At 35.7% G+C, this 19,771-nt stretch overlaps 1 protein-coding gene across 2 annotated transcripts in view; it reads left to right on the top strand.

Moving 5' to 3' along the window:
* Nucleotides 1–19,771, top strand: part of LOC120416057 (potassium voltage-gated channel protein Shal) — a 406,813-nt gene that overhangs the window by 328,597 nt on the left and 58,445 nt on the right. For both annotated transcript variants that reach the window (XM_052710526.1, XM_039577721.2), the window contains exons 7-8: nt 18,079–18,241; nt 18,468–18,656. In XM_052710526.1, coding sequence (XP_052566486.1) covers nt 18,079–18,241; nt 18,468–18,656 — 352 coding nt within the window. The remainder of the gene's footprint in view (nt 1–18,078; nt 18,242–18,467; nt 18,657–19,771) is intronic.

Genomic DNA, 19,771 nt, shown 5'->3' on the forward strand with positions numbered 1-19,771 from the left:
CTTTTACATCAACCAAGTTTGTGATTCATCATTTACGTGTCGAGTAAATTCATACTAGTTTGATGTGTAGAGTAGATGTCAATTATGTTGCCAACTGATTTTTGAATACAAAATTGAAGCCAATTCTGTTAAAGTTAAGGTTTCGCTATAATAGTCTGTATGCAAACATTTCTTCAAATGAGCGAAAATTTTTAGCTGTCGTTTTTTCACCCATTTTTTTTGTGAAACGCAAAATTTCTGATGATGACCAGTGGAAGTTTTGGAAGCGGAGCTTTCGCGATTATCTGGACCAGCTCAATTCCTCAAGTGTCGTCGTCGGATGAAATGGCAGTTTTGGCCAGATGAGGTCTGCGGTCCGGGCCCCCCTAGCTGCAGCCGTTGTTGGAGTGGAGATATTCGGAGTTAAGGAACACTTCCACTTCATTCGATCGGCCTGTTTTTTTCATCAAGAATTTGGGATCTGACGATCGAGACCCCACCCACCTGGCTGTGTCTTTTGAAGATTTGCTGTTCCTTGGTGAGAGCTTTCCATCATTATTTGCTATTTGACTATATTCCCCTTTATTATAATATAATATTATAAATTCAATAACCCTCCTACCCCTTTCTCACTTTCCCATTCCCCAATCCCAATTTCCCCAACCCCAATTTTCCCATTTCCACTTCCCCCCTAAAAATATAAATAATTGCCAATTTACACTAACACACCACATCCAACTTATTCGGAGCGTTTGGTACGGTATGTCCACGCATCCTTCCTCCCCTGATGATTCTGTGAAATGTGGTCCGTTCACAGAATCTGTCTCTGCGGTTAATGCAACGCAGTAGGCCTGGCCGCTTTAATTTTTGCAATACATTTTCGGGGTAACTCGGATGTACTGCAATTATTACTATTGACAAGAAAGAACTTGGGGCGTAATCTAACCACAAGTTCTTCCAGGATGCTTTCTTCGGACTGGCTGCGCTTGTGTTCGATTAGATTAGATTAGATTAGATTAGTATGCAAACATTTCTTCAAAGTTTCTGCCATCGATTTTTAAAGTATTTTTCATTTTGCCTCATTGGTTCGTCCATATACAGAAAGAAAAGTTTAATTTTGGAAGGTTGAAATTTTGCTTGGTTGAATATAACTACTTTTTTTCAGATAAATCACATAAAAAATTTGTAAAAATGCTACCCTGATGAATATTCAACAGAAACTGATGGAAATTAATCAATTCTTGATGTAATATTACACTTTTTTGACACAAATTCTGTCACAATTTCCTGATGAATATTACCATCAGTAGCAGTTTCCATACTAATTTGACAATTTCTCATACAAACATGGAATTTCAATATTTGGAATTATATCTGATGAACTTCGGAAAAAAGGGTAAACTCTTAACAAAACTAAAAATGATTTGAAATTCAAATACAAAAAGTCGTGTTGTGCAAAAACATTATTTTTGATAATTTATTTTTTAAAGTTTGTTTAAGAGTAGTGTAATTCTGTATAATTTCGCAAATTGATTTTTTTGTTTTGTTTTGTTTTTTTTTTTTTATTTAAGTGGAACTTTGTACATACATTCCCTATGTCAATAGAAACAATTTTGCATCATCAGTTTTTTTTCATACAAGTCTCCTGGCCATTAAGGTGCCCAGCAAAAATGACCCCCTGCTCTACAAGCGAAAAACGGTTTGAAATCGTTCATAAGGCCGTTGCATTAATTTTTCATGGTTTAAGACGCCCCTCCCCCCTCCCCCTCCTTCAAAATGGTTGATAATCATATTTAACATGTTTGGACTCGTTTAAAAATATTTTGAACTTTTATGAAATTACAATGTACAGCACCGCAAAAACTTTTTTTCTCGCAAAAATAAAATTATCGTCAGTATTTAGAAATTTTGAAAATCAATGATTGCAAAACAACTGGAAAGGTGTATGATGCATTTTAAAACACTATATTTCTTTCAAATGTTGACACCGTAGCCTGATATTTAAATTTTTAGCTTTTTTTTTTTAAAGCTGACTTGAAATCCGGACACTTCGAAGCTAAATTCCGGACACTGTTTTTCTTTTGAATCGCACACATTTGGACTTAATTTTTTGTTTGTTCTATTCTTTAGGTCCCAAATAAGCTGTTAACATCAAAACAGTCGATGTTTTGTATAAACAATTTCTAGAATTTAAGGGAATTATAACCATAAATTTCTGGTTCACCTTCCCGGTGCATCGGCCACCTATGAAATATTCCAGTAAAATTTTTCACTTTTTTGGTAAACTCATAATTTTTTCTTTATTGTTTTTTCTGGTATAAACTTCAGCATCCAAAAAAATTGAAATAGTAAATGCTATAATTTGTCAATGTATTGCTATGATGGATTTTTGACCGTTCAAAATATTAAAAAAAAAAATACCGTGATTAACCAAAATCAAATTAACAATGCACCGGAAGTGCCAGGGATGTGAAGTGTCCGGGAATTCGAATCATGACGTTATCTTAAGATGGGATTTTCCGATCCATTTGGTGTCTTTAGCAAATCTGTAGATTTTAATAAGAACTATTAAAAAAATACTCATTTCTTAAGCTCACCTTTATTTCTAAAAGTTGGAATACCAAAATAAATATTTACGAACTTTTGGAAATTTTGTGCTATGTTTTATGGTACTCAAAAAGACATCTTTTATGTCATTTTGCAAGATGGTGCAAACTTTAATTCTAGAGATGAGACTTTTTGAAAGATTTTTGAAAAACATCGAAAATGTGGTCAAAAACATTTTTTAAAACTTAATTATGTTTGCAATTTTTTTTCAATACTTCGGGATGGAAAGCCACCTCTGAACAAAAATGTTTCAAGAGCTGAGAAATTTTGAAACTATTCAACATGTTTATGAGATACAGTCTTACAATTAATTCGAATCGATGAATATGAATTTTCTAAGTGTCACATAATAAGCCTGAAATTTAAATTTCAATGGTATTTAACAAATTCTGAATTTTCTAATCTTTTAAAAAAGGTTATAAATAATTCTTTTCTTTTGAAAAAGGTCTAAAAATAGATATTATTTTCAAATTATATATTTAAGATAAAATTTTGAAATTGTTTTTCACAGGGCAAAATCAATTATTTTATATTAAGGTTTTTTTTTCATTTATAGCAAAAAAATTTCAATGCCGATATTACAGCAACTCTTTGCCATCGTGCTAACTTGTCGTACGTGCCTTTTGGGCCAAATTGAGCTAAGAACGCCATTTTGTGCATTTTGTGCCATTTTCAAACCTGAGATGTATATATATTGTCACTCCCTGAAAATTTATGTAAGTGCTACAACTGGCCAACTGGATTTCAGGTCAGAATGCGTATGACGCACGTACAAGTTAGACTACCGTAAACATTTGTAATTATAACTCAGGACTCCAGCAACCAACCTCAACCAAACTTCGGGACAATGCACATAATGGTCAGCCAAACAAAACTTGTTTGTTATTGTTTACATTGTGTGCTTTCGTTTTTGTTTATCCAAGGTCAAACATCAAAACGCGTTTTTTCTCGGAACGTCGAAATGACGGGTGCGACCAGATAGCACGACGACGTCGAACTGATGATTCATTTCCATGTCAAAAAATGAAACATATGTGAAATTCCGATCATTCTGATCATTCCGATGTAAAAAATATCAACATTTTAAACTCAAGAACTACGTTTGAAAAGGGGCTATTTTTTCATTCGAAGCCTATTTCAAAATTTTTAAATTTAAACTGAGCCATAAATTTCAAAACATAAAAAAAAAACTAGTGAAATAAACTATTTATGGAAAAGCTACATTGCAAATGTCTGATGCAGGAAAAAAATATTGTATTGAGCTAAATACACAAGATCATATCAACCGATGGCTTTTTGAGGGGTCCACTTTTAAAAAAATCTGTGTATTGAGTTTCGGCTTTTTGAAATTCGGTCTTACGATGTTGTCCCACCTTTTTTTATATTTTTTTTCTATTCTCAGAAATAAAAAAAAAAGTTAATAAAAAGAAACTCAGAACTCGAATACTTCTCAATCTGATTTCTTGTCGAAGCAAACAGGGCTTAAAATGCTGATGTTGTTATAAAACTATTAAACGCTAGCAGCAAATTGCTTCTCGATCATCGTTACATCCAACAACACGCATAATCTCCACCGTAACAAACGATTTCAATTTTGTGAAGCGGCTCTGATTGAGTCGCTCTCTCTCTCTCTTGCCAGAATGTTGATGATGATGACGGTGATGGCAGAATAATGGTCCATTTTGGACGCTTTCCAGAAATGCAAACGACCCAAAATTTTAATCGGATTATCCATAAATCATTCATCTGAACGGGGCTCAAGGCTCGATGGCCATCAAATGAACCTGATGAATTCCTGATGCTGCCCGTCGGATGGGCTGCTCCCCAGATTGGTTTCAATACTTGTACCAGGGGTCATGCGGATGTTACGTGGCGGACAATTGGGAACAGACTTTTTGAACTGAAATACGCTGTTTACGAATGATGCCTATGTTTGTGCATGTGTGTATGTGCATTTGCTGGATGAAAGGAGTTCAATTATGCGAATGACTGTGCTTTCGGGTTATGTGTGGTATGTGTATGTGTATGTGTGTTTATGGTGCGTGCTGTAAGCGTTTGTTGGTAAATTTATGTGACAGAATCCAACCAAATATCTGGACGCAATCAATGGAGAAATTCTGGGTGAAGCAACGACAGGAGGGGGGGTTGAAGCTGGTCACGAACATAACAGATTAACCCACCCGTGCGCCAGTAATTTGACTGTGTGACACAGAGGAAGCGGGAAATTTTCCGGTTAAGTGAGCTGAAAGTTCTGACGTTCTGATGGATCGGATCACCAGAACTGGAATATGAATGGATTTTGGTTGGAGGAGATGTATGAAGTTCTGCGTAAAGATCAGGGTTTATATTCGGGCTCGTCAAGTTGGGAGGACATAAATTAATTGGAAATTTAATATCCTTTAATAAAGTAAGAATTTATTATGATAAGCAAATTTACTAAATGATTTGGATTATGTTGGTGTATACTGCTTGGGAAAGCTCAGCAATCCAACTACATAGTGTTTTGATCACTCTTACAATAATCTTGCCAAATCCTTTTTTTTTCAACATCTGCTTGTCCTGTCTTTAGCTTAGCAAATAGTGTCCAAACAGACTGACTTTACTCTTTTTCATGAGGTTAGTTCTAACAATAATATTGATCCAAGTCCAAGGTCAACCCTGTGACATCTAGCGAGTTAATCCATGCGTGTTCTCATTCATACCAAGCGATCGAAAATTTTTACAATCTCGGACTAATAGTTGTCGAGCTGAAAAATGAAGATGAGGTATTAGAACACACTTTTGAAATACCATTTTTCAATTGCAATGCTTTATTAAAGCAATTGTTTTTACGTTTTTTAAAATTTTAATGACTGCTCTAAGATATTTGATTTTTTTGAGAAATGGACTTACATAGACATCATTTTTATAATAAAAAAAAATCACGTTTATACAATAATTTACTTTCAAAGTATTTAACTTTAAAACGGCGCAATTAATTGGTAAGATTGTTGGGACCATATTTTACTTACAAATGGTTTGTTTTTCAATGTGTTGATTTTTATAGAGCACATACAAACATGTGCAAAATTTTCAATATTTTAAAATTATCATGTTCAAAAAAATCTCGCAAAAAATCACGTTTCTCTGTGGCTCAAAAGTTGCCATTTAACAAAAATAATAAAGCAAAGTTTTTCGGAATGTGAAAAAAAGAAAACTAAAAATTGTTTTTTAAGACAATAACTTTTTTTCCTCTTATAATAACAATTTTGCTGAAAAGACACCAAATTGATCAAAATAGTTCTTCTGAGTTACATTTTTTTTGAATATTATGGACTACTGCCAACATCAATATTAATAGTTGTGTGAACAAATGATCACAGAGAAGGTACCTTTTTTACGACCAACACAGAAAAAAAATCAATTCTCGTAATCGTGAATCAAGTTCACGAATGAGAGAACCAAGAAGGAATTTATTCATGAGTATGGTGCATTTGCACTATAAACGTGAATATATTCCTTTGTGGTTCTCGCATTCGTGAATTTAATTAACGATTTTGAGCATTGTTTTTTCCGTGAAATTAAAAATTATAAGAAATAAAACTTCATAAAATCAATAGAATTCATGAACAATCTTAGAAAAAATGATGGTAATATCCATCAGAAAATGGTGACAGATTTTGTGTCAAAAAATGTGTAACATTACACCAGAAACTGGTGTATTTTCACCAGATTCTGGTGAATTTTCATCAGGTTCTTATTTTTACACATTGTTTAAGTAAGATTATTCAAAAAAAGTGGTCATATTTTACCAATCAGTTTTCAACCTTCCAAAATTCAACTTTTTTTCTGCGTATGAATTGATGCATTTTTTAACACTCGTAGCACCAACGGGGTCAAAATTTACACGAAGCACCAAGGGGGTCAAAAAAGTTGGAAATGCAACATCATCAGGCATGTACCACATGTTTCTCGGCGAAAACTCAACCGAAAAAGATGATTCTTGTTGCATTCGATCCGGAAGAATGTCAAGAATCACCTCCAACAAGGTAGATCCAAAACAGTTACATCTATTTTAAGTTATAATAAAAAACGTTACTTAATCCACCTTTAGGTGTTTGGTGCCTTCCTCACATTCATAAAGTCAATACATTCAGTAAAAATAGCAACATGTTTAACAAATCTACTTTATTACTCATTTCTTTTTAAAGGGTTCACAAACCTTAAATATTTCTGGCCCATCGGCAAGGTCTGATAAAAACGTTACTTAATCCACCGGAAGGTGGTTGCTGCCTTCCTCCTAAAAGCCTTGCAACCACACACTACGAAAGCTTTGGCTAACGCTTACTTAGTAAAGTCACTATACATCTGGGTGCTGCCATCTAGGTATGATAAATTTAATGAACCATTTGAAAGCACTGCAGTGTTTGTGTGCGTGCACTGAGCGTAAAGTTCCGACAGCTATCCGCCGGAGCTTTCAAATTATGTAAATAATGACTCTTTTTAGTATCAACCAAAACAGTTTTTCGAACATATCTTTTAAAGTACTGCACCAAGCCGGATGAAATTTAAAAAAGACTTAAAGAACCAGAAGGCAAATCCAAAAACATAGATCCGGACAAAATCGGTCGAGCCAGTTTCGAGAAAAGTGAGTGAGAAAAAAAAATTCTACGTCCATCCACACGCACAGACATTTGCTCAGAATTTGATTCTGAGTCGATATGTATACGTAAAGGTATATCTTGGAGGCTTATTTAAAAAGTTCAATTTTTGAGTGATTTTATAGCCTTGCCTCAGTGAGTTGAGGAAGGCAAAAAGCATTTTCAACTTCTTTTCCAAGGGTTGCATTTTCAACTTTTAATAGTTATTTTTATAGTTTTATTTTATATTTTTGAATAAACAAAATGAAAAAGTGAATCAAAAAATTATTTAAATACGCAGCAAAAAAAGTGAAATTTTGGAAGGTTGAAAATTTGGTTGGTTGAATATTGCCTTTTTTTAGAGTAATATCATATAAAAAACTAACTTAATACACCTTTGTGGTTTATTCCTTCCTCACTTTTTACCAACAATGGGTAATATGAGTGGTTTTATTTTTTTAGATCCAGAAAAATAAGTACATAGATATAACTTAAGTGGTCATCACCCGAGAAAGGGTTGCCAGATTATCAATGTTGTGAACTCGTTGGAAGAGGTTTTCGATTACCTAACCAACGATGGGTTGGATGATGGATCCGGCCATCGTTTGCATACATTTAATTGAGATCCGGCTTCAAAAAAGTATATAAATATCACATAAGTGGTCATGAGACAGGGTTGCCAGATCTTCAATGTTGTGGACTCGTTGGAAAGGTCTCTCGATTACCTAACCAACGATGGGTCGGATGATGGTTCCGGACATCGTTTACATGCATATAAATGAGATCCGGATATATGTGAAAACACATTTTTATACATAACTTTTGAACTAGTTATCGAAATTTCAAACAATTCAATAGCGATGCATCACATATGTGGAACTTTAGGTTCAAAAACGAGGACAGTACAGGTGCTGCCTCTCGCGGTAGAGAGCTGCAACTTTTCTACCAGTTTTTATGGCAGTTTTTGCACCGATGGGTCGTCCATAGTGCGTGTAGCTAGAATATTTTGAATTTTATAAAATAATTAAAAGTAGCAAATTATTTATTATTAGTTATGGATAACAGCATGTATTTCCATCCAGCACATAATGTTGAATCAACGCCACTTCGGCGTGCAATTTAACTTCATCATTTTTGACTGAACCCTTGTAATAAAACTCGGATACTTTTAAAGGGCCAAAGGTGACCGCCTTGGGCGTCATCCATAAAGTAAAAAAAAATAATCCACTTTAATGACCCCGGGTCTTTTGTGGGCTCTGTTGCAAGTTTCTGCTCATTTCTAGGCGTCCGAAGGTTATGGGTGGTGAGTCATATCCATCCATAAAGTACACGTGTCACGCTCGGCCAAAAATAACCCCCTCCCTCCTATGTCACACTTTGTCACGCTGGCTCCAACCCCTTTATGGATGACGCCTTGCCGTGATTGCAAACAAGGTTTCCGGGAAGCAAAATAAAATATATATATTTTTTTCGAACTTGAGATGTTTTTGATAATGATACTGTAACATTATGTAAACTATGTGGTTTTCTTTTATATTACTTAAAACCAAATTTTAATTTTCTAGTAAGTTTCCTTATATTCAAAATATTCAAAAGTTACTCAAATGACAACATCCCATTTTTCGTTCAATTTGTTAGTTAATATCTTTTTACAAAATTTTGGTTGATATGTAGAATGTCATTCAATCGTAAACCGATACCAGCTACATGAAACATGCATTGGCCCCTCGTCCGATCAAAACTGGTATACTCAGAAGATGCCTCAAGTAAACAAAATTGCAGCATGCCATGATTTGAATTTTCATTTTTCTCATCGCGCGCCTCTCGTGTCAGCCGTTTGTTTTTGCAATTTATCTACTTTTCATGCTCCAAAATGCCGGAAAAATCTGTGCAGTCAAAAATTGCATGTTCAGTAATCATGGCTCATCATTCTATTCGTTTAAGAACAGGTATTTAGCTAGTGCTGGTAAAATGGCTTGAATTCTGTGCATTGAACAAAAATATGGGAGATCGTCTTCCTTCCATCCCAAATTCGCAACCTCAAAATCTGCTCCTTTCATTTTTTAAACCACGGTCAGTGAAATTACGAGGGTGAGCAAGCTTTAAGCGGTATACGCACTTCCGAAGCAACCGGTCAAGCAAGTCAGAGAGGGTGAAGAAAAGCCCCAAGAAATCGCTCCCACTCCTTAGTTCTGCTGTTCGTAAAGCCGTTTTTTACCCCTTTCCTTCGGATCTGCATACTAGTCTTTAACTGTTGAAGAAGAGCATATAAAATGAAGTGTTGGCAAAGGAATCACGTCACTAAAGCTACATAATCTCCATAAATCGATCATGTTTGAAAAGATTACTTGAATTACGCAGAATTGGTAGATAAAACGAAAACAAGGTCTGTCTGTCAATCTGCGAGTGGTATAAGAGATTCAAATTTGACAGTTGTTTATGCTGAGTAGGCTGTGACTAGCTTGGACAAATTTACACTATACCAGCGACAGAACTCAACAATCGTCACACTTTTTGGGCTAACAGGATGTATGGAGTTCCAACCATGTGGATGCATGGAACCCTATACCAAGTCGATTGCAACTGTTTTGGTCAAAATTGGTTCAGCCAGTACTGAGAAAACTCAGTGAGAATTTTGGTCACATACATACATACACACACATACACACACACACACAGACATTTGTTCAGTTTTCGATTCTGAATAGATATGTATACATGAAGGTGGGTCTTCGAGCTTTTAATAAAAAGTTCATTTTTAGAGGAAGGCAAAAGTGTAAAAATGTGAACCTGATAAAAATTTATCAAAAACTGATGAAAATTCATCAGTATCTGATGCAATTACAGACATTTTTCGACGCAAAATCTGTCACCATTTCCTGATGAATATTACCATGATTTTTTCCATGAGGATCTGTATTGTTTTTAATTATATCTTGTTGGAAATGTTAGAAGAGCTTCTTCTAGATTAAATGTAGCAAAATCATCAAAATCGCATGACATTTGACTGAGAAACAGGATCTCACACACAGCAAAGGTCATCGATCACCCACACCCCAGGTGACGATTAAATCTTCAAATCCATTCTCGCCACGCTGATGATCACTTTCCCAAATGCATCAGATGCAGGCTCGCACTCGTGCTGAGCGGAGAAAAAACTGGGTCAACTTCCAAATTGCTTTTTAAACGAAATTTTCTTCCCGGCACATAACCAACACGGTGGCCAGTTCATAATTTGTGTTTGCAAACTTGCCGCACACTCCCAATGTACACTTCACTATTGCTGCATCAACCCCGCCGTCAACTTGGTCTGTACAAGCGAACTTGTGGTCTCTGGACAAGTCAGCTGCATGCTGGATAAAAAAGGGAGGCAAAAAGTGCACTGAGCAGATTTTCCCGCGGCTTTTCATCCGCCGTCTCCGGGGGTTTTTTTCGAGGCTGGCTGCGATCCAACCGTCCGAGGGTGTGGTCGAGTCATCAAGATGAGGGTTGCAGGTTGGTCAGATGTTGACCCACAGATAAGCGGAGATTACTGTCTGATAGAAAAAAAAACAGTTGGTTGCATACTTGCAGGAGATTTTGGGAGCGCCTAAAGTGCGATTACGTTACAAATTTCAGCTTAAAAAAGTTATTTACAATTTTGGGAAAAAATAGTCCAAAAAGTTTGATCCACTTGCTTGTGCTGAGTGTGTGTGGTGCATCCCGTCTGAGTCGTTCGGAGAATGGTTTTTGTTATTGAATTATCTGTTTTTCCCCTCTTGAAAACCAATATTTTTCTTGGACGTTGAAACGGTCAGGTCTTGGCGAGTCATGCTTTTCTATTACTCAGTATCATCATCCTCGCCATCATCGCAACCATTATCGGTTCTAAGCCCGGCCATACGAATCGACCAACCTCGGCCACGGCTCATTTCATCCGCAGGACTCCAACCGTCCCTTCCACTCACCTCTCGAAAGACCTGAGGAGGGGTAGCGGTCGAAGATTACGTAACGAAAACTAATTTTGCGTTCTGTTTATTGTTAATCATTGGCCCGGCTCGATTCTGGCCACGACCGGGAGTAGCAAAGTTGTTTTGAAACGATCTTGAAAAAGGAAAATATAAATATATAATATTGCGCGAAGCGTGCGATTTTGGCCGTGTGTGCTGTGGCGAATGGTAATTACTTTGGTAAATATTATGACAGATCGCTCCGGTGGAGCGTGACGCCGTTGTTGGCCAGTGGGGGGAGCACAGCGCAGTTGAATGCGAGCATGCAAGTGCAACCTTTGATATTTATTCATTATAAAATTGGCCGATGAATTGTTGTTGCAATGCAGTAACTATTTTTAATTTGTACTTTGTCATCACCTTTGCTTAAGTTGTCTATTGACATTGAAAAACATTTTTGTAGATCTTGGATCTAGGAAATTAGTAAAAACGCATCAAATTTTTATTCTATTTTTAAACCCTTTTACAATAGTTTGTGTTCTACTTTAAATATTAAAGAATTTGCCATTCTAGTGGGAATTTGCCTTCAAATTTTAAACCAGTGTTTAAAAAGTGTCACAAAATGCATTAAAAATTATTACAGTTATGCTGCTTCCAGAAAATTTAGGACAACCGAAACGTCAAATAGAATCAATCTAGAGTTTTTAAAGATCCTATAAGCTATTGTGTTTCTTATGTTTATAGGACCTAATCAAAAAAAGTCTAGAAATATTATAAAATGCATTTTAAATAGTTTACAGTACATTGGAATTTTGAGAAGAATCAAAACATTTTAAACTAGTCCAGATATGCTAAAAATAATTATCAATGCAGAAAAAAATTTCTGCATTTTTTTCATTTTTTCCAGTTAGTTCGACTCCAATTTTCATTGAATTTTTTAGTATTGAGAAAATATTGGTTTTCAGACTCATTTTGAAGGGAGGGGGGTGACATAATCTTTGAAAAATACTAGCAACGGTGCTGCTAAAATTTAGCAAAATATTAATGTTTTTCAATGCAAATTACTTTTTTTGCAATTTTTATTTGCCCCCTGATTTTTTGTGATAAGTATATGGACAAAAACTTGAAATAAACATTCAACTTTCTTCTGAAAAAATTTTGATGGATTTACATTTACAGCAATTCCCCAGAGCATGATTCGAAAAAAAAGTTCTCCGATCAGGCTCAATTTTTTTCTGGGGGGTTCCACGGCCGAAATAATAAGACCCTCATTTTTTGTTTGGTCATTGGGGTGACCTACGCCGTGTTAGGGTGGTCCGAAAAACGACAATTTTCGTCGATTTTTGCAAAAAACTCATTCAATCAACCATAACTCCACACCATTCCAACTGATTTTAGCTGTCTTGAGCGTAAACGAAAGAGTATTGGACAGGCTTTTAAGGAAAATTTGTTAAAAGTTTCAAATATCTTGCCTAACACTTGTAAAGGTCAAATGAAAAATTGAAATGCTCTTTCTAAGGTCTCGGTTCCAAAGAGCCTTTGTCTAAAAATATTTTTATCAGATTCCTCGGAAAATTTTCCAGACCATATTTAAAAACAAACTTAATCCACCTATGTGGTTGGAGCCTTCCTCACAACAATGGCTGTACACAAGTTTCATCTATTTTTTAGATCCGGCTTCCAAAAAGTACATCAATATCACTTAAGAGGCCATATCTCGAGACAGGGTTGCCAGATCTTCAATGTTTTGGACTCGTTGGAAAGGTCTTTTGATAACCTAACCAACAATGGGTTGGATGGTGGATCCGGACATAGTTTACATACATTTAAGTGAGATCCGGCTTCAAAAAAGTACATCAGTATCACTTAAGTGGCCATATCTCGAGACAGGGTTGCCAGATCTTCAATGTTTTGCACTCGTTGGAAAGGTCTTTTGATAATCTAACCAACAATGGGTTGGATGGTGGATCCGGACATAGTTTACATACATTTAAGTGAGATCCGGCTTCAAAAAAGTACATCAGTATCACTTAAGTGGCCATATCTCGAGACAGGGTTGCCAGATCTTCAATGTTTTGAACTCGTTGGAAAGATATTTTGATAACCTAACCAACGTCAGGTCGGATAGTGGAGCCGGACATAGTTTACATACATTTAAGTGAGATCCGGCTTCAAAAAAGTACATCAATATCACTTAAGGGGCCATATCTCGAGACAGGGTTGCCAGATCTTCAATGTTTTGGACTCGTTGGAAAGGTTTTTTGATAATCTAACCAATGATGGGTCGGATGCTGGACCCGGACATAGTTTACATACATTTAAGTGAGATCAGGCTTCAAAAAAGTATATCAATATCACTTAAGTGGCCATATCTCGAGACAGGGTTGCCAGATCTTCAATGTTTTGGACTCGTTGGAAAGGTCTTGCGATAACCTAACTAACGTTGGGTCGGATGATGGACCCGGACATAGTTTACATACATTTAAGTGAGATCCGGCTTCAAAAAAGTACATCAGTATCACTTAAGTGGCCATATCTCGAGACAGGGTTGCCAGATCTTCAATGTTTTGCACTCGTTGGAAAGGTCTTGCGATAACCTAACTAACGATGGGTCGGATGATGGACCCGGACATAGTTTACATACAGTTAAGTGAGATCCAAATAATTGTGAAAACACATTTTTATACATAACTTTTGAACTACTTATCGAAACTTCAATCTGTATAAAACTCGATCTATGGGACCCTAAATCAAGTCGAATGCAACAAGTTCGGGTCAAATCGGTTCAGCCAGTGCCGAGAAACATGAGCTAGTTTGTTGGTCACATACATACATACACACACACATACACACACACATACACACACACATACACACACACATACACACACACATACACACACACATACACACACACATACACACACACATACACACAGACATTTGTTCAGTTTTCGATTCTGAGTCGATATGTATACATGAAGGTGGGTCTACGACGTTTTTATACGAAGTTCATTTTTAGAGCAGGATTATAGCCTTATCTCAGTGAGGAAGGCAAAATGGAAAAGTTATATTTTAAATATTCCGAGAAACGTTTTTTTTTAATTAAACGCCGAGCGCAAAAACGGGGAATTGACGAAAACGGCAAAAATCGACTTTTTCGCTAAAATTGCGCTAACTTTAAAGTTTCAGCGATGAGTTGACTTATACATGTTAGGGTTCAACAATTTTCGTAATTGAATATACAACTTTTGGTACCACCCTTTTTTCTAATCTTGCTGTTTTCGTGGGGAATTGCTGTTTATGTCTAATCAATTGAAAAAATTGACAAGCATTTTCCTGCGTTGGTCATATTAAACGTATTCGGGCTCGCCAGCAAATAATTTAATTTGTTTGTGAAGTTCTAATGTAAGAATCAACTAGAATAGTACTAACTGCAACTTAAAACATTTCTTCATTAAAATATTGAAATTATAGCATTAAATATCATTTTTTATTATTTTTTTTTGACCCCCAAAACCTTTCTCAATTTTTGATGAAGTCAAGAGACATAAATTAAAAAAATATATATATTTGTCTAAATAAAATTGAACTGAATCACTTAATTGATAAAAATTTTTATTCAATTAAAAAACATTCTACAAATAACTTTTTTTAATAATCTTGAAATGCAATTCTTTTTTAACACAATTGATACTTTTACATTTTAACTTTAAAATTACTCAAATATAAGTTTTTTGATTTTTACAAGAATTTTTGCTTTGCAAACATATTAAAATTAAACTTCCTATATAGCTCAAACATGAACTTACATTTTTAATATTTAAAAACAATAATTTAACAAAACAAAATTAAGAAAAAAACATTTTTAACTATTTGAAAACGGATAATAACATCAAATTATTAGTCGATAAGATTAAATACAAATACACTAAAAATTCGACTAAACCAAATTTTAATTTTATCTTGTATTTTCATATTTATCGATCAAAGATAAATTCTTGGTACATACGTGAAATTGAAAAAACGTGAAAAAAAATATTTTGAAAATTTTAAGATCAAGACTAGCATTTTAAATGGGCGTAATATTCAATATTTGGCCCTTTTAAAATGTTAGCCGGGACCGTGGTGTAGGGGTAAGCGTGATTGCCTCTCACCCAGTCGGCCTGGGTTCGATCCCAGAAGGTCCCGGTGGCAAATTTTAAGACGAGATTTGTCTGATCACGCCTTCCGTCGGATGGGGAAGTAAATGTTGGCCCCGGTTTAACCTACAGGTTAGGTCGATAGCTCAGTCCAGGTGTAGGAGTCGTCTCCCTGGGTCCTGTCCTGGTGGAGTCGCAGTAGGCAGTTGGACTCACAATCCAAAGGTCGTCAGTTCGAATCCCGGGGTGGATGGAAGCTTAGGTGTAAAAAGAGGTTTGCAATTGCCTCAACAATCAAGCCTTCGGACACCTAGTTTCGAGTAGGAATCCCGTAATCGGGAACGCCAAGGCAATGCTGTAGAGCGAATAATTTGATTTGATTGAAAATGTTAGTCTTGATTTAAAAATTTTCAAAATATTTTTTTCGAAAAGATCGGAAAATTTCACGAATGTTTCATATATTAACATTGAAAATCGGACCATTCATTGCTGAGATATCGTCATAAGAAAATAGTGTGTTGTTTTGGTGAGATTTAGAAAACTTCAATTTTCGTGTTTCTTTTTCTTAAAGCGGCTCTATCTCAGCAACCCGAGGTTCAATCTTCAATGTCTCTTAGACAATTTTATAGCAAATTTTCTGAACTTTTAAATTTTTGAAAAACTGCAAATATTTCGCTAAAATCAAATTTTCGGTGGCTTTATCTTGAAAACGGAGCCCTTTATCAAAAAATCTGTAAAGTAATTTTCGATTGCAAATTCAATTTTGCATTAAAAAGTAATGTCAAACTTGTTTTTGCATGAAACTTCAATTTATTCCAAAAATCACTATTTTTTCAAAAATTCATAACTCGGCGGCAGATTTTTTGACCATGTTTCTATATAGCTCAAAAGTTGCGGATTTTTGTCCCCTAAAACATATCAAAAAATCTCGAAAATCAAAAAATACGTATTTTGGGAAATTGAAATTTAGTAAAACAAATTTTGATAAAAAAATCTGCAAATTTTTTTTCCGTGTACCTATTTTTTTCTCAAAAGTCCTCAACAATACCTACAACTTTGCCGAAGACACCAAATTGATCTGAAAATTCACTCAAAAGTTACAGCTGTTTGAATATTTACATACCATTTTTGTATGGACAGCAGCCAAAATTGTATGGAGACTTGTATGGGTGATCCAATGACCCAAAATAGCTTATTTGGTCATAGGGAAGGCCCCCACAAAGTTTGAGCCAAATCAAAAAATACAAAAAATAAAAATGGTCGAAATCGGCCGATTTCGTAGAGAGTTGCTCCCCTTAGGACAAAGTTTCACGCAAATCGAAGAGGGGTCGGGGCAACTGCTGTGTGAGTTGGCGGAGAATTACCCATATATATAATTTTAAGTAACTTGCGATTATTTTTTTCCTTAAATACCTAACCCTTGAGATAACATTTCCAACGATGTTTAACTTTTTGATGTTTAGTAATGTATTATGGGAGAAAAAAAAATAAGACAAAATTAGGGCATTTTTTTTCGAAAAAAAAAATCCATTATTCAAAAAAAAAGTAATTCGTCACAGTTGGCTGCGACAAACATTTGGGGTATATGTTTTATCCATCAGTGGGTTTTTTGATGAAAAATGCTATTAAATCAAATTGTTAATTAAGTATTTCAATAAAAAAAACTCCATCCAGATCAATTTTGACTAACATTTACTTTTTCTTTTCGCAAAAATAAGTATTGTGGGTTTTGCATCTTAAATCATCTTGGCCACAACAAAACATAATGATTATATTAACAATTATAACTTTAATGATTAAATTAACTGACCAATAATTTTTTAACTGTTTATTTCAATTAAGTAAATCGAAAGAAAATTTAGTTCTCAATTTCGAGCAAAATTGAGGGTATAAAATTATCTTTTCCAATAGTGGATCCCTTTTAATTTTTCTAATGAAAACCCTCAATTTTGCTCTGACTAACTTTTTCAAAAAAAAATTTCGTAAAATCGCGATAACTCGTGATGTTTATAAACAAACCCCTTATGTCTATATATCAAATTTTTTGTAATTGTCTGCTCTACAACTTTGTGCAACATTGCTACACTTTAAAAAATAACCCTGCAATGTTTAAAAATACGAAATTTTGAAATGAAAAATTTTGTTCTACATGAAAAAATTACCTTGCTGGGTCAATGTAGATTCAAAAAGTACATTAAATTTCCCAAAAAAATACATGTTCCAAAAATTTTTACAGTCAAGTAACGGAAAATGGGAGAGTTTTTAAAACTTTTTTAGGAATTCTGAGTACGCCATCAAATCGGTGTCTAATTTTTCATAAAAGTCCCTTTGACACCAAATTTCTATCTCATCTCCGTTTCAGGCTGCAAATTATTGAAAAACACCTCGTTTTTCGCATGTTCAAAAATGGAAGGGGTCGTACCGCCCCTCCGTCACGAGATATCAAAAAACGGACCTCGGTTTCGTGATCAGGGACAAAAGTTACCCCTTAGGACAAAGTTCCACGCAAATCGAAGAGGGGTCGGGGCAACTGCTGTGTGAGTTGACAGAGAATTACCCCCATCAGTTCGTAAATGTTTTTTTTTTGCCGCGAAGATTTGAACACATGTGCATCTAGTGGAACGGTTTCTGCGAGAATTTCTCATTTATATGTTGAGTTGATCAATAATGGAGACGAATTTTATCTCATTTAGTGTAATCCAGAATTGTTGGCATTTTAAGAACATTAATTAATTCACTATTAACTTCATAATACCTTCAATAATTTTCCAATGTTTACTTTCATAATCCCTCCCCCTCTAGTTACGGTGACATGGTGCCCGAAACCATCGCGGGCAAGATCGTGGGAGGCGTCTGTTCGCTGAGCGGTGTGCTGGTCATCGCGCTACCCGTACCTGTAATCGTGTCCAACTTCAGCCGCATCTACCACCAAAACCAGCGGGCAGACAAGCGGAAAGCACAGCGGGTAGGCATCCGGCTCCGGCGCCTGGGCTACGGCCTCGGGTTGCGCCTGGGCCGCCGGTTTGGTCACCACTTTGACCACCACCACCGGCTCTCCGACACAATCCCCGACGTCGACCCGTTGGAGGTCGACGACGGCATCTCGGTGTAAGTAACGGCTTCCAAGGACACCCCCTTTGTTAATCCCCGTTTTTTTTTTTGTTTTTTTCGTTTTTCCTTTTTACTTGTAGAAAGCACGACTCGCACGAATACGAATAGCGAAAGCAGGCGCGAGTGCGGCGTTCGCGAGTAAGAAGAAGGCTGCCGAGTCGCGGCTAGCGGCGCAGGAGTCTGGCATCGAACTGGACGACAACTACAACGATGAAGACATCTTCGAGCTACAGCATCATCATCTGTTGAGATGTTTAGAGAAGACTACGGTTAGCAAAACACACACCAACCGAACTAAAAACAAACAAACAAAAAATCATCCATTTCTTCACTCTTTTTCTCAAAATTTTCTTCTTCTTCTACTACTACTTCTATTGCTCTTGAGCAGATTAAAGCAAAACTTCACTTCAATAACAAGTTTCGCAATCCCATTCGCTCGCTCTCTCTCTTTCTCTCTCAATCTTTTACTTCCGAGATGATTTATCGCCACTTGCTCTAATCTTGAAATTTATACACGTGTGTGTGTTTTCGTGTGCTAAGTGCGTTGTTCGTTTGTGGCCAGGCAATGTTTTCCTTAGCTTTTCTCGATGCTTTCCCCTCGGGGCTTGGCTGCTGACCATTACGCGGTCGGTTCGAAGTGTTGTTGGATTTGACTCGTGATTTTTTCTTCACTACATCATCCGCTCTTGCACAATCATCATACATCACAAAAAAAAAAACAGACAAGAACACATTTCGCTAGATTTGTTAAACATGCTGCTTCGCCATCGAATCGATGTCATCAACTCTGATTGTGTGTTTATTTTGTAGTTTGTTGTTTTTTTTAGACGCTACAGCTTGTGATACACTAATTGCACCCCATTTCCCAATGTTTCACGATTTGATGTTTCCCAACCGTTGTTGTTTGCTTGACTGTGCTTCTTTCATTTATATTCGAGTGTCTTAATGGCGATTAATCAAATTTGAATGTTGTACAACTGAAGAAAAAAGTTTCGAAATGCAAAATTTATATTTTATTTCCCATCGGAACTTTTGATTTCATATCCAGGTTCAAAACATTTCATTAGAAGTTAATGACTAGACTTATATCAATTAAATTGAAACAGAAAAATATACATCGTAAAGTAAATTTCGGCCTTTCCTATGACCAAAGAAGCCATTTTGTATGATTGGTTCACGCATATAAGTCACAATACAATTTTTTAAGATGCCTATACAAAAAATGGTACGTAAATATTCGAAATTTTCTCATCGAATGTATGTCTTCGGCAATGTTGTTGGTATTGATAAGGACTATACAGAATAAAAAACGGTAAACATAAAATGGTACATTTTCACAAAAAAATATTTCCCAATCTTTCTGTAAGTTTTTTGAAAACTTTTT

This window comes from Culex pipiens, chromosome 3 (genome assembly GCF_016801865.2).
Source record: "Culex pipiens pallens isolate TS chromosome 3, TS_CPP_V2, whole genome shotgun sequence".
NCBI classification, from domain to species: Eukaryota; Metazoa; Arthropoda; class Insecta; order Diptera; family Culicidae; genus Culex; species Culex pipiens.